The following is a 23,537-nucleotide window of genomic DNA, read 5'->3' on the forward strand; positions in this document are numbered from 1 at the left end:
GGGCAGAAGGCGTGAAGGTCTGCCCCTGACTGCTGCCCCCCACCCCACTGCCCACAGGAAGCCCCCCTCCGCTGGCTCCTGAGAATCCCCGTTGCCTTCTAGATTTGCTCCCCCCTTGTTGTTGACTTGGGAATGAGTTTGTGGATGTGTAGGGCTCCCCTTGTAATCAAGAAATCTCCTTAATACAGGGAATTCTCTGTATTATTTCTTAGAACTGCCTGTGAATCTATAATGATCCCAACATAAAAAGCTTACTTGAAGGAGATAGAGCCAAGGGTGGGCCATGGTGGCTCAGCAGGCAGAGTTCTCTCCTGCTATGCTAGAGACCCACATTCGATTCCCAGTGCCTGCACGTGCAAAAAAATAAAAATAAGAAAATAAAAGATAGAACCAAAAAAAAAAAAGAAAGAAAAAAGAAATCTTAAACCCACAGAATGTCTTCTGCCCCAGGGCTGGGCCTCCTTTTTAAGCCTTAAAAAAAATGCAATGATATCAGAGTGAGTTATACACGTGTGTAAAGTAAACACGAGTATACAGCAATGAGCCTGTGTGTGATCATGGAAATTCTAAGTGTGAGCTTTCATCCCTTTGGATCGAGCAAGAAACTTGACACTCCAATACGGTGGAGTTCAGGAGGGAGAGGGGAAGGAAGGAAGGGACGGATGGAGGGAGCCTCTGGCTCGGTGGCACGTGGCCTTGGGGTGGGGCAGGTGGGGTGCTCACCCACCAGGGAGCTTGTTCACTTCTTACAGGCTGGACATCTCAAACAGAAGATGAGGGATGTGAGTCCTGGAGGGTTGAGGGGACTGTGTCTCCTGCCTCCCGGGACACAGCCCCGGAGACTCAGTGGTCAGGGGAAGCTGCTTTAGAGGCATGCGGTTCACCCACCCATCTATTTCTGGAGGTCCCTGACCCCAGCTCTACCCGTTCCCTTCTGAGTTCTACCCCCAGAGCTTGTTCATCTGTGTCTGTGAGTTGACCTCTGAACCTTTCCAGAGAGATGTCCATTTGGCCAGCACCAGCCAGCTCTGCTATGACCCCTCAGAGCCCACTCCTCTCTTCTGAAGGATGCTAAGCCTCTGCTTCCCCGTCTGTAAAATGGAAATGATGACAGTGGGGTGGCTGTGTAGTGCGGCCACATGGCCAAGGGGAACTTCATTGCCCAGGGGAGCAATGCTATATCCTGCACGGCTCTGCTGGCTCACCTCACTGGTGTGAGGGTCTGGCCAGGCCTGCAGTGGCTTCACCTTCTGGTGGATCCTCCTTTAGCTTCTCGTGATGCGCGGTCAGCTCTGTGATGAAGGGTGCTGGCTTCTGCAGGACACCCCAACCACCGAGTCCAGAAGCTACAAGAACTGACATGCATTTTGCTCATCCTCATGGATGCTGGCTTGTATTTATCTCCCCCACTTTATATCCAGATATCTTTCCCAGTTACCTTCCCCATGGATTTCAAGCTCCAGCATCTGATGGAATCTAGACAACAGCTCTACAGAGACTGCTTAACAGGCACCCACAGCGTCCTAAGTCAAGTCCTGGCCACAAGTCTCTATATCTCTTCCGGTGGTTCTGCTTCTCCAATTGAATGTGGACTGATTCAGGTAGCTGATGTGTCGCCTCGCACAGGAGATGAAAGCAGCCCGGGTACTTGAAAGTTTTTGGTTGACTATTATAAGGCAGTGGTTTTCAAACTTGAGCATGCATCAGAATCACGTGGGCAGGCTTTTTGTTCAAATCCAGATTCCTGGGTCCCTCCCCAGAGTTTCTGTTTCACAGATCTGGGCCCCACAGATTGGGCTGAGAATTTATATTTCTGATGGGTTCCCACATGGCCTGAGCCTATGATCTCGGGACACCACTTTGAGAACCACTGCCGCAAGGCATCGAACACAAAGGGGAAAGGTTAAGTGGCCCAGACCAGGATCCCAGCAGAGCAGGCTGCAGCACTGCCTGCCTCTGTAGGCATTGGGAATCTGGGAGGAAACAAGGAGCCTTGTCCAGGCTTGCTCCTCTGCCTGCTTTGGAGAGGAGAAAGCAGCCACGCCTTGAGAGGCAGGCTGGGCCAATGGAGAGGGCACAGGCTTTGGGCCGGTAGACCCAAGTTTGAATCCTACAGCCCGTGTCCCTGCTCACTAAGTCAGGGATAATGATGGTTTTCACGAGAAGGCTGTACGTGAGAGAAGGCTATACACGCAAGAGAAACTACTTTCTATAATGTTAACACCCCATGGGGCTCTGACTTGGTTTTGGGCACTGATGATTTAGAGATGTGCAGTTTTGCTGGTTTCCACCCGCTGTTCCAGCCGGCTGAGATGACGCCAGCCCTTGAGGTTGTGACTGTGCCTGGCAGTGGTCCCTGAGCCCCTCCCCAGGTACAGAGCCTCCTGTCTGCTCTTCTTCATGAGCACTGCTGATGCTGCATTGTATGTTGTGGGGTCTGCGGCAGAGTGGGAGAGCAGAGCTTGTTCCCGATGGCAGGAAAGAGTTTTTGACTCACCAGCTTTGGAGCTCTGACGTGGAAAGCTGCCTTCATAATTTGAGTGAGTCTTTGTACCCAGATTGCAAACGCCAACGTTTTTTGTTTTTTTTTTTAATCTTTAGAGTTGTAGAGGGAAAAGGGTCCTGTGGATTCACCCCAATAGTCTGTTACCCACCCAAACACTTACTGTGGAGACACCACACCCAAGATTCGATTTCCTAATCCCTGGCCAGCCTAAGTGACCAGCTTTGAAAGGGGAGCTTCTTCCCAGGACTAAAACACCAACAGAGAATGTAACAAGAAACTTCTCACAAAATTTAATGGTTTCAGCGCCGAAACGGAATGAGGCCTGTGGAAGAAAATGGTGGGGTGTTTGCCAGCAGAAAGACACGGGGGTCCTTGCTGGCCTGGACTGGAAGCCCACCAGGAAGTTTTCCTCTCTGTCTCTGTCTCAGAACATTCTGGACCCACGGCCGTCTCCTCAAACCCGGATTTGCTGTTGTTCCTTCTTCTTCACCTCTGACCAGATGTCTGACAGGTCTTGGATAAATTGCTGGATCTAACGAGGCAAGGGACCAGAGTTAACCCCACTCAGTGAGGAGGCTCCCCTCTCCCGAAAAGCATCTCTTGAGGGAATTGGTAAGGAGTTCCTTGCTTTCCTGTGACCAACTTCTTAAGGAGACCGCAGTCCCTCAATGGACAATTCTTCTTCTTTTTTTAAAAATATTTTTATTTAAGAAAACAAACAATACACTCAGAACCACCAAAAATGGGTATCTTAGTTAGCTTAACCACAGGCATATTTAAATAAAGCATCCATAGAATCACTGTAAAACCTGTGCTTGTGCAGTAAGTTTCATAAGCCAATTTAAAGGTAAGGCAACAAGGAAAAAAAATCTACAAATTCAGATAGAGTTCTCAAATTCTAAATAGTAAACACTAACTTAAATTCCACTTGATTAGCTGTCAAAACTGTGAATGTTCTCAAAATATCAAGTGTATAGTTCTTACAAATATCTACATTGCTGTAGTAATGGCCTATGTTACTAAACATTTTCCTGATTTCAGGAAAATATGAAGATACTAATATTTTCACAATTAACATATGAAAATCCTAACCACCTAAAATGGATATCTTAGCTTATCCAGAGGCATAGTTAAATAAAATAAATAATCATTGTAAAGCCTGTTTATACAATATGTTTCATATGGACAATTTATTCTTGTTGAAATAGAGTATGACAGGTTTAGAATAGAAGCAATAAATGGCAATGGAGCGGGGAAGGCATGGAGGCAGATGCAGTGGTAGGGCGAAGAACGAAAAGCTGGCATCTAACAGAAGGGAGAAGAAGATAAGAGGATGGGGACGCAGCCTCTGCATATTTGAGCAGACTGCAATGAGCTATTAGCCTGGGGACAAACAGCCCTGCCCAGCTTAAAAGTCCTTGCTTACTTAAAATCAGAACCCGGGGGAGGAAATCACTTCCTCTTTCTGGGACTCAGTTTATTCAACTTTAAAAAGGGAAGGAGGAGAAAAGGTTGATCATGATGACCAAAGATCACTCTTGGTTCTAAAATTTCTCCTTTTCAGGAAAGTTGAGACGGGACTGTACAGACTTAGTCCAAAACTCTCTTACCAACAGAGAAGTTGGTTCCTGCTTTGCAAATGAGGAAACAAAGAGTCAATGAATTAAAGCAGCTTTCCCAAGCCTAGAGAGAAGTTCGGCATTTCCCAAACTATGTTCTTAAATTATGTATTCATGTACCCTGGAAAGGGCTCTGGGGTCAAGTAAGGTCTAGAAACTCTGTCTGCTTGGAGATTCTCAGGGTACAGAATCTCTGCAAAGTTCTGTAATTTACAAAAAAAAGAAAAGGGGAGAAAAAGAAAAAAAAAAAAACTCTTTAACACCAGAGTTTTCTAAATGTATTGGTCCATGGAGTCATTTTATTTCTCCTCAGAAAACTTTCTCACCCCTCAGGATTCTAGGATTTGCCAAACACAGTGTGGAAACTATTGCGGTACAGAGCTTGGCTTGCATCAGGGATAATGCTGAACTTTTCATGACACTGTACGGGGTATTCAGATTGTGTTGGCCTTGGGCAGGATCGCTTTTTCTAAGTTGGACTGTGGTACCATGTTTTTAGTTCTATCCAAGGGACTGCCCTGCAAGGCCTCTGCCTGCCTCTGTCGTAGGGATGTTATTGAGAATATTTTTTCATTGAGTGTCTCTGAAGCCCCATCAAGAAATTTCAGTTAGATTTAAATGCTGGGGAAAAAACTGCTTCTCCTGCAAACACCTTATGCTTTCTTCTCCTGCAGCAAGAATTATGTCTTGCTTTTCACTCTGGCTGCCAGGACACTCAGAGCCAACTATTGCCCCTGTTGCAGACCCTTGTAATTCAAGAATCCACAGTCTGTATTCTCTCTCTCTCTTTAGGCTTGAACTCTGCTTTTTTAAAAAATTTTTTTCTGATACAACAACATATAAGCACACACATTCTTAACATACAAGCATTCCATACATGGTCTACAATCAGTGGCTCACAATATCATCACATAGCTGTATATTAATCACCATGATCATTTTTTAGAACATTTGTATCACTCTGGAAAAAGAAATAAAAAGAAAAAAGAAAAGCTTCCTAAGTACCATACCCCTTACCCCTCCCTCTCACTGACCACTAGTATTTCCATCTATCCAATATATATATATATATATTTTTTTTTTCTAGTTTGTGTTTTTTTTTTATTAATTAAAGAGAAAAATAAATTAACATAACATTTAGAAATCATTCCATTCTACATATGCAATCAGTAATTCTTAACATCATCACATAGATGCATGATCATCATTTCTTAGTACATTTGCATTGATTTAGAAGAAGAACTAGCAAAGCAACAGAAAAAGATATAGAATGTTAATATAGAGAAAAAAATAAAAATAATAATAATAGTAAAAAAAAAAGACACAAACAAACAGACAAACAAAAAAAAAATCTATAGCTCAGATGCAGCTTCATTCAGTGTTTTAACATGATTACTTTACAATTAGGTATTATTGTGCTGTCCATTTTTGAGTTTTTGTATCTAGTCCTGTTGCACAGTCTGTATCCCTTCAGCTCCAATTACCCATTATCTTACCCTGTTTCTAAGTTCTGTTGGTCTCTGTTACCAATGACATATTCCAAGTTTATTCTCGAATGTCGGTTTACATCAGTGGGACCATACAGTATTTGTCCTTTAGTTTTTGGCTAGACTCACTCAGCATAATGTTCTCTAGGTCCATCCATGTTATTACATGCTTCATAAGTTTATTCTGTCTTAAAGCTGCATAATATTCCATCATATGTATATACCACAGTTTGTTTAGCCACTCGTCTGTTGATGGACATTTTGGCTGTTTCCATCTCTTTGCAACTGTAAATAACGCTGCTATAAACATTGGTGTTCAAATGTCCGTTTATGTCTTTGCCCTTAAGTCCTTTGAGTAGATACCTAGCAATGGTATTGCTGGGTTGTATGGCAATTCTATATTCAGCTTTTTGAGGAACCGCCAAACTGCCTTCCACAGTGGTTGCACCCTTTGACATTCCCACCAACAGTGGATAAGTGTGCCTCTTTCTCCCCATCCTCTCCAGCACTTGTCATTTTCTGTTTTGTTGATAATGGCCATTCTGGTGGGTGTGAGATGATATCTCATTGTGGTTTTGATTTGCATTTCTCTAATGGCCAATATATATATATATTAATTTTAACATTTGTTTTCCCTATATTTATTTATTTTTAATCCATACGCTTTACTCATCTATCCATACCGTATATAAAAGGAGCCTCTCTAGCCTTGACCTCTGCTTTTAACTTCTACTTTCCCAGGCCTTCATTTTTAATTTTCCAGGCTACTTGATCATGTATATTTTGTCAGTAGGCTCACATCCTACTGGAATGAGGTGGAACATTTTAAAAGGACATTTGGGCAATATGAAGCAGTCCTGTAGGGACAAATCAAGCTTGGGAGAGAGTCAGAATAGACAGAAATTGTGGTCCGAGCAGGGAAAGCAGGGGTGGTCCAGCCACATTCCTCTTTACGACAACAAGGGCAGCCTGAGGACCTCCAGGAACCCCTAAGACCCTTTCTGAGGGTGAGCAGTGGAGGGGGAGGGACAGAGGCCAAAATCTTTTTAGAGTAATAATACTGCGACTTTATTTACTTTCTCCACTCTTGTTTTCTCATGAGTGTACAGAGGAGTTTACCAAAGTGGGGTCGATGTGATGTGTGTGTGCTGGTTTGAAAGGATGTATGCCCCCTAGAAAAGCCATGTTTTAATCAAAATTCCATTTCATAAAAGCAGAATAATCCCTGTTCAATACTGTATGTTTGAAACTGTGATTGGATTGTCTCCCTGGATGATGTGATTTAGTCAAGAGTGGCTGTTAAACTGGATTAGGTGACGACATGTCTCCACCCATCTGGGTGGTCTTGACTGGTTTACTGGAGTCCTATAAAAGAGGAAACATTTTGGAGAAAGAGATTCAGAGAGAGCAGAGAAGAACGACTTAGCCATGAGAAGCAGGGAGCCCACAAGCCAGCAACCTTTGGAGATGAAGAAGGAAAACACCTAGCGGGGAGCTTCATTAAACAGGAAGCCAGGAGAAGAAGCTAGCAGATGATGCTGTGTTCGCCACATGGCTTTCCAGATGAGAGAGAAACTCTGACCGTGTTCGCCATGTGCCTTCTCACTTGAGAGAGAAACCCTGAAATTCATCGGCCTTTTTGAACCAAGGTATCTTTCCCTGGATGCCTTAGATTGGACACTTCTATAGATCTGTTTTAACTGGGACATTTTCTCGGCCTTAGAACTGTAAACTAGCAACTGATTAAATTCCCCCTTTGAAAAGCCATTCTGTTTCTGGTATGTTGCATTCCGGCAGCTAGTAAACTAGAACAGTGTGGTAGCAGAACGAATGCAGACACAGATATGAGAATCCAACTGCCCCCAACTGAACCAGGCATTAAAGAGAGTGGCAAAAGTGTAGACAAGTGCCTCTTTCCTCACAAAATATTTTCTGGAAATACTGTCACTTTTCATAAAAAATGGTATTCATGTTTACATATAATGGGATTTAATTGCCATTTTTAAATGAATTAAATATCTTTAAATTTTCCATTTTAATTTCTAATGTGGTATATTATCAATAGCTACAACCCATATAAACAAAGCTCTTTGGGGGTCCTCACTACATTTCAAGGATGTGAAGGGATCCTGATACCAAAAAGTTTGATAATTGCTGCTTCTCAATAAGGTTTCTTATAAATCCCCTTCTCTGGGCTACAAGGAACCCACCCAATAGTCGTGGTCAGGAATAATCCAGAACACATCTAACAGTTCAGTTCTAACATGCCCTCAGATGCAGGCTGAGTACTGTCCTGGGGAAATCCTTCATTCTGGCTGGTGGGCGAATGAAATCCTTTAACATTTCATGAGTGTCACCTTTTTTTAAAAAAACAAAGCAAAACAGGGGAAGTGCCTCTTAGCCAATTGCTTTTATGGGCTTATGTTTCATATTCATTTACCAAATATTTATTGAGCGTGTGCTGTGTGCCAGGCATTGTTCCGGGCACTGAGAGATACAGCAGAGAATGGACAGAACTCCTGGCCTTGGGGAGCTTACTTCCTGGTGTTTCATGGCCCTGCCAAAGGTTTTAGCTGAAGAAACAAATAATGAATGAGTCATGGTTCTCTGCCAGACAGAAGCTGTATAGCTAATGAATTTGCTTGGTGCAGGATTTTCCAGAGCGTGGGACTGTGTGGACCTTTGGTCATAAGTGTGATGATTTTAGGTGGCACATGGACATGGCATTAAATAATTTTAAATTGCACAATGAAAAAGTTACATAAATGTTTTCAATATCCTTTCACTTACTTCAAACAGAAAGTCTCAGGTTGGTATTAATATAGCTGGAACACCTCTAACCTTGCTAATTTCCTTTCCTTTTTTTTTTTTTTTTTTTTTTTTACGGAGTGGGTCTCGGACACAAGATTATTTTGTAGACAACTGATGAATTCAGAAGTGGGTCCCTGCTACTGCCCACTTTGATGGGGATTACCAGGGTCTTTGCTCTAAAGCGGAGGTTCTCCCAGCATGGACCCCAGACCAGCATCATCTGGGAACTTGCTAGAAACGAAAAGTCACAGGTTCTCATCCCGGACCTACTGGGTTAGCAGCTCTGCGGCTGGGGTTCACCAATAGGTGCCACCCGTGGCGCTGGCGAGAACCACCACTCTGTGGGGTCCCTAGTCCTTTTCAACAAACCCAGGGCCCCACTGGCCCAGCGGACCTGGCCACCCAGGGTGCCCACCCCTCCACCTACCATGTCCAGCTGTTTGTGCGTGTCCTCCAGGGACACGTAGGTCGATTCCTTCAGCTGCTTGCTCACAATCTGGAAGAGGTTCAGCGTCGCCATCTTGATGGTGCCAAGCAGGAGGGTCTTCTTGGCGGCGGTGTTCTGGATGTGCGCCCAGCGGGATTCCTGGACAAAGGAGGAAGGGGGCACGTGAGCGCCTGCGGCCTGGAGCCCAGCAGAGCAGGCAGGGGCCCTCTGTCACCCCGCACCCTGCAGCCCCGCACCCTCCCACCCAATCTCCGCCGCCGTGCCCCCCCTCCCCCGGGTGGCCTCACCCAGATGATGACGTCGCTGCGGGCACGGTCGAAGCGCATCTGCAGCCTCGCCAGCTCATTGTTGTGCTGCAGGATCTCGTCGTCCTTCTCCTCCATGTAGCGCGCCAGCCGCGCCTTGGCGTGCTCGATCTTCTCCTGGCCCTCCTGGGCCGACTGCATGAGGTCGTTGTGCATGCTCACCAGCGTCTTGTAGCGCGCGATCACCTCGTGGATCTCCTCGAACTGCGGCCACGGGCTCGAGTCACCGCGCCGCACCCCCACGCCCCCGCCCAGGGCCCCGCGTCGCCGAGCCCGGGCCCCCCTCCCCCAGTCTGACCGCCTCGGCCCAAGCAGGCAGCCGCTGGGCCAGGGGTCGCTGGGCAGAGGCCGCCAGGACGGTCTTGTGGTTGGTGTGCGCCCTGGTGCACGGGGTGGACGGGGCACACCCGCCCTGGGGGGCTCAGGCTTGGCTGCAAATCAGAATCACCTGGGGAGCTTCAAAACACTTTAACCCTGCCGGGCCTCAGCTCCAGAGAGTCCGACTGAAAAACAAGACCGAAGGGGCCCTTAGCTTCGGAATTTTGCAAAGGCTTCCGCCAGGTGACTCAGGGTAGTCAGGGCTGAGAATTGCTAGTGGAAGCCATTTTGAGATGTCTCCCAAGGCAATACTTATTCCATTCGACAGCAAGGCACCAAACCCCACTTGCAAGCCAGGGACTGCTCCATGCCAGGAACACAGCAGGAGATAAGAAAGCCAGACCCTGCTCTTATGGAGGTTACAGCTTGGGGCTGACGGTGGGGGGGTGGGGGGGGTGGGGAGAGAGGACAGACAGATATAAATAGGCAGTTACAACGCACTGATAGGACCTATCTCTGAGCCAGGGTTGGGGCTGGAGTGCAGTGTGGTTAGGTAATACTTTGGTGCTCCTTCAAACACAGGGCTGGGGGGTGAGGGTAGGTTGGAGCACTGGTATTTGTTCAACATTGAATGAATGGGGAAGCTGGGGCTGGAGCGAGTGCCAGTGGGACAGCTTGCCTCCCCCAGCCTGGTCCACAGTCATCCTATCTGGCCCTACTCAGCAGCCCTGGCTCAGCAAATGGAAGCCTTGCACCCCACCTCTTTTTAGAAAGCAGCAGCAGCCTTGGCTCCTGTATTCCCCAACTCATTTCCCCAGGGCCTTATCAAAGGGTGCCTTCCACCCACCCCGGGGACACTCCCTGAGCATGGACTCCATCTCAGGACACTTGCAGTGATAGGCTGCTGTCCCAGGAGCTGCCCTGCCGGCTGTTCCCCAAATATGCCTCAGTGGGGAAATGTCCCCACCCCGGCTCCAGCCTTGGAGAAGAGGAGGAATAACCAGAGAAAGTCTCCTGGGGAAAACAGTCGTTAAAATGAGGCTGGGGGTGTGAATAGAAGAAGCAGGTGAGAGAAAGTGAGGCCGTGGTACAGGTAGAGGGTAAAGGTGAACGGGGAGGGGGCTGGGTGGCACATTCAGGACACTCAAGGTAGTTTAGTCTGATCCAATTTAGTTCTAGATGGGGAGAGAGAGTGGACCTGGAGGAGTAAAAACAAGTCCAGTAAACTCGAAGGAGAGTGAACGCCATCCACTAAAGGACTGTAAGAAGCAGAGTGGAAACTTCATGTCCACATTCCAGAAAGTTCACTCAGCACACAATGCAAGGCCATACAGCAGTTAAAATGAGAGGAGTAGATCAGAGCTACCAGGAACAGCGACCCGTCTCAAAAAGTTCAGGTTGTTATGTGATGATAGCGTGAGTTACTGATTACATAACAAGAACGCAATGATCATATGATAAGAATGCTTGTGTTTGTATGCGGTTATGTATCATAAATAAAAAATAAATTTAAAAAAAGAAAGGGAGGGGTAAGGGGTATGGTATGTATGAATTTTTTTCTGTTGTCTTTTTCTGAATTGATGCAAATGTTCTAAGAAATGATCATGATGATGAATATGCAACTATGTGATGATACTGTGAATTATTGATTATATATGTAGAACGGAATGATCGTGTGTTCAGAATGTTTGTGTTTCTTTGTTGTCATATATTTTTTTTAATTTAAAAATTAATAAAAAAATTTTTTTTTAAAAAAGTGCAGGTTGATGCCAAAAGGACTCAGGTGTTAACCTGAAGTTCTTGAGATGGGACAATGTCAACATCAGCTAAGAATGAATGCTGAGGATGGAAACATATCAAGGATGTTAAAAATCCATGAGTTCATAGTGATACTAAAAGCATGACCGGTCACTTTTGGAGGATGCTGGAGAAACATCTCATTACTCTGCAAACTGTAAATAAAAACCCAAGCATTTAACAAGCTTTTTCTTTAAGACCCACACAGCAATCAAATAATGGATAAAGAAAAGATTCTCTCTGTATAAGTCCCTTTCTTTAGAGTACTATTCTAGTTAATAAATGAAAAAGGGCTGATGGAACTTTTTCCAGCACCCTAGAAGGGTCCTTTTGCCACTCCTTCAGTTAATAACCCCACCACCACCACAAGGGAACCCTTATTCTGATGTCTGCTGTCATAGATTAATTTGACATGTTTTAAAATATGTAAATGGAATCACACAGTATGCCTTCTTTTGTGTCTGGCTTCTTTCACTCATCCTTATACTTAAGAAACATCTCAACCAAAGGCAGCCTGCAGACCTTGTTGCGATCCTGTTTGGAACAAACCAATTGTACCAAAAGCATTTATGAGATAATTGGGGCAATTTTAACAATGACTGGATATCTGATAGTAAGGAATTATTGTCAAAGCTTTACTAAGTGTGATAAAGGCATTAAGTTTAAGAAGAGCCCTTATCTTTTAGAGATACGGACTAAAATACGAAAAAAATAGCATTTGCTTCAAAACGGCAGAGGTGGGAAGGTGTGGGGGATGTGATTATGAGTTCCTAATTGTTGAAACAAAGTGATGAGTTAATGGATGTTCCCACTTTTGTATATGTTTGGAATTTTCCCTAATAAAAAGGTGTAGGAGAAAACCATACTGCTGATTGGAAAAAAGCAAGTTGCAGGAAGATGCTTATAAACTATCCCTTACGGCTATGTAATACATTACAAGAGAATGAAAACGCGCATGAGAGCGAGAAACTTGAAGATCAGGATATTGGCTAATCTCTGAGGAGAGGGGAAGGAGAACGGGATTTGGAGACGGCAGACAAGGGGTTTCAACGTGTAGTATTGTATTTCTTAAGGAAAAAAAGAATTGGGGCAAATAGGGTAAACCGTTTAGGTCTAACAAAGGGGTGTGATGAGTGCTTGGGGCTGTCGTGTATTTCTCAGTACTTTTAGTATGCTTAATGATGTTTTGAAAAATAGAGGAAGAAGGAGAGAGAAGGAAGGAAAGGGGGAGGGAGGCGAGGGAGGAGGGGAGGCTGGTGGGAAGGAAGGAAATGAGGGGGAAGGAAGACAGATGATGAAAGAGACAGACAGACAGCTAGAGCATGCTGACTCTCAAATGCTGAACGGGCTGTCCAGGCATAAGGCAAAGTGGAACTCTAGAGGAAGTGCACTGCCGGTCTGGACGACAGAAGGGGCAGGAAAGGAATTCCAGACATACTTAAGAGGCCAGCACACCAGATCTGCTGATGGACCGCCATGGGGGTCAGCGAGCAGGAGGAGTCAAGGATGAAGCCCGAGGGCCAGGCGGCTGCGGGGGGGGTGGGGGTGGGGGTGGGGTGGGGGGGGGTGGGGGTGGGGGGTGGCTGGGCCATTCACTAGCTCAGGACAGGCCAGCGGCCGGGCTGATCTGGGACTGGGAGGAAGCCACTGGGATGGGTGGTGGACCTGTTGAATTAGATACAGGGGTCTGAAGCTTAGGAGGGAGAAACAGGCCGGAGATATACCTGATTTCCTCTGCCCTAAGATAGGCATTTACCAGCTCTGTATTTAAGACCTATCTTCCAATTTATTCTTTAATGCGATGGTCTTCCTTCCCCACCACCAAAAAAACCCAAAATCCCAATTGTTAAACCAACAGTTTATCTTGCAGTAGGTAGAAACTTAGGACAGAAGACATGTCACAGATTTGGAACTCATGCATAAATAAGTTAGGTGAATGATTCTCGAAGGGAATCACTAGGGGACTTTGTAAAGCTTTGCATCCTTCCTGCACTTGGGGCCTCACCCCCCCGGGGAGTGACCCCTGCTGCTGTCCACATCCCTAGGGAGTGTCTGGGTGGGGCGAGCAGAGTGCACAACACTGAGTCAGGGGTGGGGGCAGCTGCGGAGGCCCCGAGGGATTCCTCAGAGGGGAAAAGGGCAGGGTCTGATGACAAAGATTGGAGAAACACAACGTTTAAGGTGGGGGCCCAGGAAGAAGCACCCCAGAGGAGGCTGAGAAGGAGGGGTCGTAGGTGGGGGAGGGGTGGAGAGCGTGAGGTCTCTCAGGCAAAGACCAAGGTCCGTTTCAGGGGGGAAGCATCGGCCCTGGCTGGGAGGAGAGCTGAGCTGGCCGCAAGCTCTGGCAACAGGTGACTTCAGGATGAGCAGAACTCAGGGGCATCGTGGGGTCCCCAGAGGACGGGTCAAAAGCGAGGGCTCTGCCCCTTACACGCTGCGAGGCCCTGAGCCGTTCACGCGGCCTCTCTGCATTTCCTTTCTGCCTCTGAAAGCTCTTTCCTCATCCAGAGGTGCCAGTGCATTCTCTGCACCCAGGCAGGGAAGCCTTTTCCTCTGCAGCAGGGCAGCAGGGAGTTTCTCTCCCTCCCTCTCCCCATTATACTCGAGGGAGTAAAAGACACCAACGGGGCAGAGGGGAAGCAGAGAGACGGAGGCCACATCCCGATGCACGCAATGCTGATCATTTTGCTCCAAACCTTCATTCCCCCAACAGATGCACATGCACACACACACATAACACACAATACATCCGAGCCCGGAGACAGACATGATACAGACACACACACACACGCAGACAGCATAAACGCACGCCCACACAGTCACTTATCTAGAGACCACGCACACAGATGCCACCCGGTGGTGGCCAAGGCCTCCCACTCCTCTGTCCAAACCGAGGCTCAGCTGCCCACCGGGAGGGAGAGGACGCCCACAGCAGCAGCTCTTTGCAAACTGTCCTGGGGGCTCCCCAGGCGAGTTCTGACTTGAGGGGGTGTGGAGGGTGAGGGTGGGTCTCCTGGATCGCCCCCCCTGTTGGCCCTGAGGGTGGGGTGGAGCTGGGCGATTGCACAGGAGACACAGGCCAAGCCACTCTGTGAAGTTGGGGGGACGGGGCGAGGTCTTCTCGAGGATGCTAAGGGTGAGTGTCCAGAAAAATGAGTGACCACTCATTTTCTGACCTAGGCCTAGGTTTGGCCGCTGGCGACCTTGGAGAGGGTTGGTGGCCGCCAGATGGCAGTGGGTGCAGCAGGGAGTGGAAAGCGAGGCGGTGGAGACTGCAGGTCTGGACAGCGCTTTCTGGAAGGCCTCCCCCCCTCCCTCCCCAGTGTCAGGAGAGCTGGGGCAAAAACTAGGGAGGGATGTTGGGAAAGTTTAAGTTTAAGCGGGAAGCTGGGGCTTCAAACATGTGGGAACTAAATGAATGAAGAGAAGATAGGTAGGGCAGAGGAGCAAGACTTCCCATCTGTAAAATGGGGACAATCCTAGTTTGTTGCTATGGGGCGTACACAATGGCATCTATATATGGTTCCTCGATCCGTGTCTGGTACCAAGTGCTATCTAGGGGTTAGTAAAAACAGAGTAACTCAAAGCACCTGGTATAACATGGTTAAAAGGGGAAATTTCACTAGAACAAAAATGTTTAATCTATAGGACTGTACAACACAAACAGCGAATCCTAATGTAACTATAGTTAATAGTTCAACTATAATAATCTTTCATCCATTGTAGTAAAGATACTTCACTAATGCATGGTGCTAATAATGGGCGGGGGGTATATGGGAACTCTGTATTTTCTGCATGATTTTTCTGTAAACCTACAACTCCTCCAATAATACAAAAATATATTTGAAAAACAAAAGCATCAGGTGAAGTTGGAAGCTTCTTACAAACACTCTAATCAATACCAGCTTAGAGCAGCTCCTTCTCCCCCATATTCAAGCTTTACCTGGTGGAACAAAAGCTTTCCTGGGAGCTAAAAATCCACCAGGATATCTAGGGCCTCCCAGCCCCCGGAGATGTGTGCTCAGAGAAGGCAGGGATTCTGGGAGGGGAAGGAAGCAGGCAAGGGGTCTGGTCTGGATTAAGGCTGGTGTCTCTGCGGACTCTTCCTGCTGTCTGAGTTCAGGAGGAAAAGGGCCCTGGCTCGCTGCCTAGGCACCATCTTGCTTTGCCAGGAGCAGGGCAGTGAGCGTGTGACAATGGCAGGGGGTATCCTCAGGGTCTGTTTTGGGGTACAGGCCTACAGTCATGGCTGGGCCTGATGGGCACAAACCCAACATTCTGAAGGTTACAGGAGCTGGAGTCAAAGGGCCTTTTCCAGATGCCTCTAAGGCATCTACCCAGAGAAATGTGATCATCACTGCAGAGTCCCCACCCATAGCCCGAACCCCCTTTTGACTCAGGCTGCCCCCCATCCATAGCCCCGAACCCCCTTTTGGCTCAGGCTGCCCCACTCATAGCCCCAAACCCCCAGTTGACTCAGGCTGCCCCCACTCATAGCCCTGAACCCCCAGTTGGCTCAGGCTGTCTCCCACTCATAGCCCTGAACCCCCAGTTGGCTCAGGCTGTCCCCCACTCATAGCCCTGAACCCCCAGTTGGTTCAGGCTGCCTCCCACTCATAGCCCCGAACCCCCAGTTGGCTCAGGCTGTCCCCCACTCATAGCCCTGAACCCCCAGTTGGCTCAGGCTGTCCCCCACTCATAGCCCTGAACCCCCAGTTGGCTCAGGCTGTCCCCTACTCATAGCCCTGAACCCCCAGTTGGCTCAGGCTGTCCCCCACTCATAGCCCTGAACCCCCAGTTGGCTCAGGCTGTCCCCCACTCACAGCCCTGAACCCCTAGTTGGCTCAGGCTGTCCCCCACTCATAGCCCTGAACCCCCAGTTGGCTCAGGCTGTCCCCCACTCATAGCCCCGAACCCCCAGTTGGCTCAGGCTGTCCCCCACTCATAGCCCTGACCCCCCAGTTGGCTCCGGCTGCCCCTACCCATAACCCCGGGCCCTGGGAAAGCAGTGGGACTGAGGGGGGACTTGGGACCTGCCCCATGCCGCCTCCCTGGGGACTGACCTCGGAGTTCTCCACCACCTTCTCCAGGTACTTGTTGAAGATGGAGTACTCCTGCAGCTTGGTGCTCAGGCGCTGGTGCTCCAGCCGCAGGGCCGCCAGCTCCTGCTTGGCCTTGGCCAGCTCGCGCACGCGCTGCCTCCTGAGCTCCCGCTCCTTGCTCGCTTTCTTCAGTGCCCGGATGCGCTTCTGGTCATTCTCCTGGGGTGGCGAGGACACCCGTCAGGCCAGAGCACCCGCCTGGCACAGGCCCACAGCCCACGCGCACTGGCGGTGCCCTGCGCCCAGGGTAAGTCCAGGCCCTGCTTGCGGAGCCCCAAACACCCTAAGAACAAGCGGGGACCCCTGGGCCGCCTTTGGGGGGAGGAGGTATGAAGAAACAGGATCTCCCGAGGGATCTGAAGCTGGGCGAGGGGATTTCGTGCACTGAGTTGGGGTTCAGGACACTGTGAGGACAGAGGATCCCTCCAAAGTGAAGGAGGATGCCTTGGGGGGACCAGAGAGGAAATGCTTCTAATTCTATGGGAAAGGGGGCAGCGGGCAGAAGCCAAGGGCTGGGGAGGCCCACCCTCCTTTGAGCTCAATATTTGAAGAGCACACGACAGGAAAGGCTGGGAAAGCCCAGAAGGAGGAGCAGGAAACCCTCCGATGAAGTATCTGTGGTTTCTGTTCTCAGCTGGGGTGGATTTCTGGGCCCGGAGCTGGTGGGCCCCAATTTTCTCTCCACTGGGTATTTGGTGCCACCGTTTCTCCAACTATATAAATGAGCAGCAGTGAGCTTCTCTTCCTTGCAAAAGTCGAGGCCACAGTGCTTGAGCTTTACGAGACAAGGCAGGAGACAGCCTGGTCCACAGAGCCCACCAGGGGTAAGGCTAACTCCGGACAGTGAATTTCTGGTGGCTTTAGGCTGAGTGGGAGCAGATGGCACAGGCAATTTGATGTCCAGGAAGAGGGACACAAGGCTTAGCTCCTGTACTCAGTGCAGCCCTGTTGATTCCTTCCTTCTGTACTTCACCCGTGTGGTTTCTTCAGGGCCTCTCTTGATTCCATGTAGGAAGGCGCATGTGGTGGCGGCATTTGGAGGACACAGGGGAAGACGCATAGAAGATTAGTGCCCCCTGCCCATAAGCCCAGGACAGGACTGAGGGGCCCAAATCCCACGGTTTTCAATCCATCTGTGCTTTAGCTTCCCCTGGGGAGCTTTGTAAAAATGCAGATTCCCTTCAGACCTGGCCCTCAGACCAGTTGAAAGCAAGGAGAGAGTCCCTGGCATCTGTACTTTGAGCAAGCTCTCCAGGATTTCGGTGCTGCTGGTTCTCTGGCAGCCATATGGAGAACTCCTGCCACCCTAACTATGCCATGAGCTTTTCTCTGACCATTTAACAGGTCTGGACCTCTGCAGAACATGCGCCACCCCTCAACTTCTCCTCCCGACTGGTTTAGGTACAGAGTATGGTGCGAGATGCTTAAGCGTGGGACTGCTCTGTAACAAAGGGCAGCAAAGACCCCCTCCCCTCTGGGAATTGGGCTGGGTCCTGAAGGGCTCTATAAGTTCTGGTCTGGGATAAGCCTAGATTTTAAGATGATTATTGCTCCTCGAAGGACTGATTGAGAGGGTTGTCCGGGAATGTCTGCCTCATTCACCTTTGTGTCCCCAAATGCCCAGCCCTGATCCTGGCACCTTCATTCATTCATTGGATAAACTCTATGTCCCAGGTGCTGGCGCAGAAATAGGAAACAGCAGCCTGGAGGCGTCAGAGACTGACAGGTAAACAGGAAATTGCAAACAGAGCGATAGGCGAGGCACAAAGGGGGGAAGTGCCAGGTGTGACTAGAGCACCCAGGAGGCTCCTGACTAGGGTGAGGGCGTCAGCAAAAGTGAGGAGGAGAGGAGCAATGTGCTGAACTGCAGAGTGTGGGTCCCCCCCGCCTCTCTGTACCTGGATGAATTGCTCGAACTTCCGGATGTGCGTCTTCAGCTGGGCCTCCTTGATGCCCAGTTCCTCCCAGCGTAGGTTCAGGGCTTCCATCCTGCGCTGAAAGGTCTGGGGGAGCAGAGGGGTCAGCAGCAGCTCTAGCATCCTCTCCCCCAGAACCTCTTTCTCCAGGCCCAGGGGCTCTGTGCACGGCTCCCCCCTCTGCACCCCATGCCTGACTGGGGTGGACCATCCCAGGACGCCGGCTCCACCAGAGGCTCTTTTCTGAGCTCCCCAGAGGGAGGAGAGTGCTGGCTGGGACTTCTGCCCCTGACCTCCCCCCACAAAACAGAGGGACCCAGCCCACTTTGCCTGTGGCCTGTCCTGCAGCCCTGCACTCCACCCTCTAACCACCACCCACCCCTCCCCCTCCCTACCTCCTTCTTCTGCTCCATAGCCTGGTGCATGATCTTGGCCTCCTTTTTCTTCTCCAGTAGCCGGATGGATGGGGACTCGGACTGCTCGTCGATTGAAGGGAACTTCCTGCCCAAGACATGCATAAGAGGGGCCTATGGGTTCTGGGCACCTGGAAGGGCAGGCTGGGACCGGGCTGTAACCCTTGGAGACGGATACCCACATGGAGGGAAGGAGGTCGTCTGCCCCTACAGAGTGAAAGGATGGTGTGTGGAGAAGGAGAGGGGCATGCCGGCACTCAGGGTGCAGGGGCAGGGTGATAGGGGGTTGGCGGGGAGTATGGTCTGGGTGAGGGGGCCATGGTAATTTGGAGCTCTGGGTTACAGATGTAGAAGGGGACAGGTTGGGAGTTGGGAGGTGGGTACAGGTGGCCCAAGGCACAGAGCATGGGGGGCAGGCCAGGCCTGCAGTCACTCACTGCAGCAGATGCAGCAGCCGCTCCCCATACTGCAGCCGGAAGTACTCGGCCAGGTCTTCCTCTTCCATGATGCCCAGACTCATGGCTGTGGTGACCCTACAGCCCAGGCAATTGAATTCTCAAAGGGAAAACAGCAGGTGGCAGAGTCACTGGGTCTCAGGAAGGTGGCTGGACTCTTGCTTCTCCCCTCCTCCTGCTTCTGGGTCCCACAAGGTTAGGTGTTTGAGAGACTCTGCCTAAGGCGGGTGGAGGCAGAGGGTCCGCAGCTCAGGGTGCCGCCTTGGGCTCCTTAGCAACAGGCCACCCAGCTCTGTGGGCCACACATGGAACCCGGGCTGTGCCCTCTGACCCCTGTCTCCCCACTCACTGACACCCCCCACACACACTTGCTGGGGTCCACCCCCTGCTCCCACCCTCAGGAACTCTGGGGGGAAGTTAGGCCTGAGTAGATGCTGGTTGCCATGGTGCCCAGGGCTGGGAGTCTAGGCCTGGGTGTCCTGGCTGGGGTGGGGGCGGGAGGGGGGCGGGGTTAGAAGGTGACCCTTGCTCTCGGGGCCTCCCTCCCAGGTACAGGTGTGTGGGAGGGGGCTGGGCCTCCGAGGATGGGGGCAGGGAGAGCCGCAGAAGGGAGGCCGTGGAGATGCCTGCGGTGGGGAAGTCCGTGGTGCGGGAAGGAGAGGATAAGCAAGAAGCCAGGGCCAGGGCCATTTTTTGAGGTTCCAGGACTATTAAAATATGAAGAAGTGCCAGCACGGGATAACGTGAATTCCGCATATTTTAAATGCTTCCTTTGTAACGGCTGCTGTCCCGGCTTCTGGCCGGGGATTTGCACACACTCCTTTGGCCTCGAGGCCCGAGGCCGAGACCTGCGCGCCCCTGCGGGAGAGGCCGCCCGGGGCTCCCCCCGCCCCGCGCTCTGCGCCCGGTCCTGGCCGGGCAGGGCAACGGCCGCGCCCTCGAGCTCGGGGCCAGGGTCCGCGCGCCCCTCGGTTCTCTCAGCGCCTTTCGGGGCCGCGAGGTCTCCCTCTCCTCCCGGACTGCGGCGCGAAGCCGGGCCGGGGTGGGGGTGGGGGTGGGGGGGTCTCGGGCCCGGGTCGCGGCCGGAGCGCAGCCCCCCCTTTCCGCCGCATCGCCGGTCCTCCGGCGCCCCCTGCTGGCCGCCCCCGGCTCTAACTCCGAGGACCGCGGGGAGAAGAGGGCGCTGCGTACCCCCTGGTCACCTCCCCCTAATCATCTCCCCGCACCCAGGAGACCCTGAGGCGGTAGCCACACGTCCTGTCCCTTCCAGCCAGCCCAGCGGCCTCAGCAGAGGCACCAAGTCAGCACCCAAGCCACCCAGAACTCAGCACCCCATCTCCACCCGAAGGCCCCAAATCGCACGTGGCTTCTCCACTGGGCGGGGCCTGCGAGAACCAGACCCAGCAACAGAACAAGATCTGTAATAACTGTGCTCCTTGAAAGACATGCTTCTTCCGTGGTTTAGTGAGAGCCTGGCACAACTGACACATGGAAGGTGCTTAATTAACATTTGAAAAAATAATAGTAATAGTAGTGTTTTAGTTTGTTAAAGCTGGGGGAAAGCAACATACCAGAAATGGAACGGCTTTTAAAAAGGGAATTTATTGTGTTGCAAATGTACAGCCATTGAAACATCCAAACTAAGGCATCCACAGAAAGACACCTTAACTCCAGAGAAACACTGGTGTCTGTCACCTGGAAAGGCATATGTGGCTGGTGTCTGCTGGGGTCTTTGGCGTCTCCTTTCACACTGCTTTGTGCGGCAGGGAGGGTGGAGGGGGTGGGGGCATTTTCTTCATCTCCAAATGTCTCTGCCTGTGCCAACTTTGAAGCTTTTCCCAAAATGATTCCCTCTTACAGGACTCTGGCAAGCAACCCCACCTTGAATGGGGGGAGACACCTCTCCATGGAAACCACCTAATCAAAAGTTGCCACCCACAACTGGATGGGTCATACTGCCATGGAAACAACTTAATCAAAAAGATCCTACCCAACAATATTGAATGAGGCTTAAGAACATGACTTTTCTGGGGAACACAACGCTTTCAAACCAGCACAAGAAGCCATTCCTAATGCATGTAATCCTCAAGATGAATGCCATTATCATCTCACTCTCCATTTTACAGACGAGAAGATGGAGGCTCAGAGAGGGTAAGCATCTCGCCCTCCATCACCCAGCTGAGAAGGAGCATTGTTGGGGGAAGCCTGGGATCCTCTGCTGCCAGGACAGGGGGCTGGAGTGCTGTGAATTGGGGGTGGGGCGGGGTGGGGCTGTGGCCTGGGCTGTGAGGGCATCTACTTGAGCACCAGTCAGGGTAGATGGGGGTACAGGTGGCCCCATCACTCTTGGGTGTCTTGGGTCTTTGCCTGGGGTCTTTGTGACTGAAGTGATAGGAGCAGACTCGTCAGCTTTAGTTTCGTGGTATCAGGAGGTTGCTTCAGGATTGAAACAACCTCCATTACCTTAATGAGGACTTTCCCAAAGGTTAGGGCCTTGTCTTCAACCTGTGCCTCACTGAGATGCCTTCCAGTAGATAGCTCCGCCTCCACGTTTCTTTTGGGTCCCCTACGGCAGCAGCCGGCCCCATCTGTGTTAGCCCTGCGCTCCTCCAAGGAAGACAAGACCAGGGAAGGGTCTCCCCCGTTCTTGCCCGCCCCTGAGGAACAACGCTTCTCATTCAAGAAACCAAGCGTCCTATGCTTCTAAATTAAACAAAACTTGGCAGAAGTGTCCTTTTATGGCTGCTCCCTCTGGAGACGGACCTCCCCTCACCCTTTCCGTCGCCATTTCCTCCCTCTTCTCTTCACCCTTACTCCCTCCTCCTTTGCTCCCCGTCTCCTCTGCCTCCTTTCCCCCCTTCTCCTCCTCCGTTTCCCTGCCTGAGCTCCAACATCAGCTCCTCTCTGAGGAAGTTTTCTGAGACCCTTGCACCTCGAGGTTAAACTCTCTGTACTCGTTCCTCCCTCCTCAGCTCTGATGGGGCACGCTCCGCCATTTTGTGGGGCTTATTATGGCAGACTGGACTTCTTAGTTAACATGTCCCTGTCTTCCGGAGTGTGAGACCTTTTCAGGCTGGGACTGCATCTTTGCCTCTGCTAGGTGTAGCAGTGTGCTGGTTTGAAAGAATGTACGTCCCCTAGAAAAGCCATGCTTTAATCAAAATCCCACTTCATAAAGGTAGAATAATCCTTATTCAATTCTGTATGTTTGCAACTGTAATTAGATCATCTCCCTGGATGATGTGATTTAGTCAAGAGTGGTTTTAATTGGATTAGGTGACAACATGTCTCCACCCATTTGGGTGGGTCTTGATAAGTTTCTGGAGTCCTATAAAAGAGGAAACATTTTGTTGAAAGGGAGATTCAGAGAGAGCAGAGAAGAATGACACAGCCATGAGAAGCAGAGTCCACCAGCCAGTGACCTTTGGAGATGAAGAAGGAAAATGCCTCCCGGGGAGCTTCATGAAACAGGAAGCCAGGAGAGAAACTAGCAACTTGGATGTCGTGTTCGCCATATGCCCCTCCAGATGAGAGAGGAACCCTGACTGTGTTCACCATGTGCCTTTCTACTTGAGAGAGAAACTGTATTTGCCATGTGCCTTCTCACTTGAGAGAGAGACCCTGAACTTCGTCGGCCTTCTTGAACCAAGGTACCTTTCCCTGGATGCCTTAGATTGGACATTTCTACAGATTTGCTTTAATTGGGACATTTTCTCAGCCTTAGAACTGTAAGCTAGCAACTTATTAAATTCCCCTTTTTAAAAGCCGTTCTGTTTCTAGTATATTGCATTCCAGTAGCTAGCAAACTAGAACAAGCAGGTATGGATTTGGGACCGCGAACTCAGTCTAATGTGTCTATGAAGTTTCCATTTTTTGATAGTCCCAGGGACCATTTTTTTCCATAGAGCCAGGAACTTAGTCGATTTGGGGTTTCTCTCTTTTTTTCCCCGAGGTTGTATCTCAATTTGAGGGACTATGTAATACCAACCCTTGAGGAAGGGGCTGTTACTCAAATTGCCTGCTACTAAGGTATCCTCTTCTCCTGCCCCCATGTCACCCCCAGCTTTTTCTGCTGCTTTGGGACCAGCGTGACCATCTTAAGAACCTCCCTCCCCATCTCCCTTCTACCCCATCCCACTCTGGGGTCTCACCACCTTCCTAGGGGCTACGACGCAAGATGTGGGGCTGTCTCAGATTCAGAGAAGTCTCTGCTCTTGTCAGCTCCCTCCTCCTTCCTTCACTGGCTGGAGCTCTGCTTTCTTTTTAACTCCCCCCCCACACCCCTTTTCTGTCTTGATATCTGCTTATGAGGCATCCAGCAACATCCTCTCGTGGATGTAGGTTGTTGGAAATCAAAAAG

At 50.1% G+C, this 23,537-nt stretch overlaps 1 protein-coding gene across 1 annotated transcript; it reads right to left on the reverse strand.

Annotated features, from left to right (window-relative positions):
- Window positions 1-2,787: 2,787 nt before the first annotated feature.
- On the reverse strand, window positions 2,788-20,408 carry CCDC42 (coiled-coil domain containing 42). The gene is made up of 8 exons (XM_077163127.1): window positions 20,380-20,408; window positions 19,160-19,255; window positions 18,705-18,810; window positions 18,292-18,396; window positions 16,355-16,552; window positions 9,159-9,380; window positions 8,851-9,009; window positions 2,788-3,038 (listed from the first exon to the last, which is right to left on the reverse strand). Exons 1-8 carry the CDS (start codon window positions 20,391-20,393, stop codon window positions 2,961-2,963), a joined length of 978 nt encoding a protein of 325 aa, XP_077019242.1. The 5' UTR covers window positions 20,394-20,408; the 3' UTR covers window positions 2,788-2,960.
- Between the last annotated feature and the right edge of the window lie 3,129 nt (window positions 20,409-23,537).

This window comes from Tamandua tetradactyla, chromosome 6 (assembly GCF_023851605.1).
Source record: "Tamandua tetradactyla isolate mTamTet1 chromosome 6, mTamTet1.pri, whole genome shotgun sequence".
NCBI lineage: Eukaryota > Metazoa > Chordata > Mammalia > Pilosa > Myrmecophagidae > Tamandua > Tamandua tetradactyla.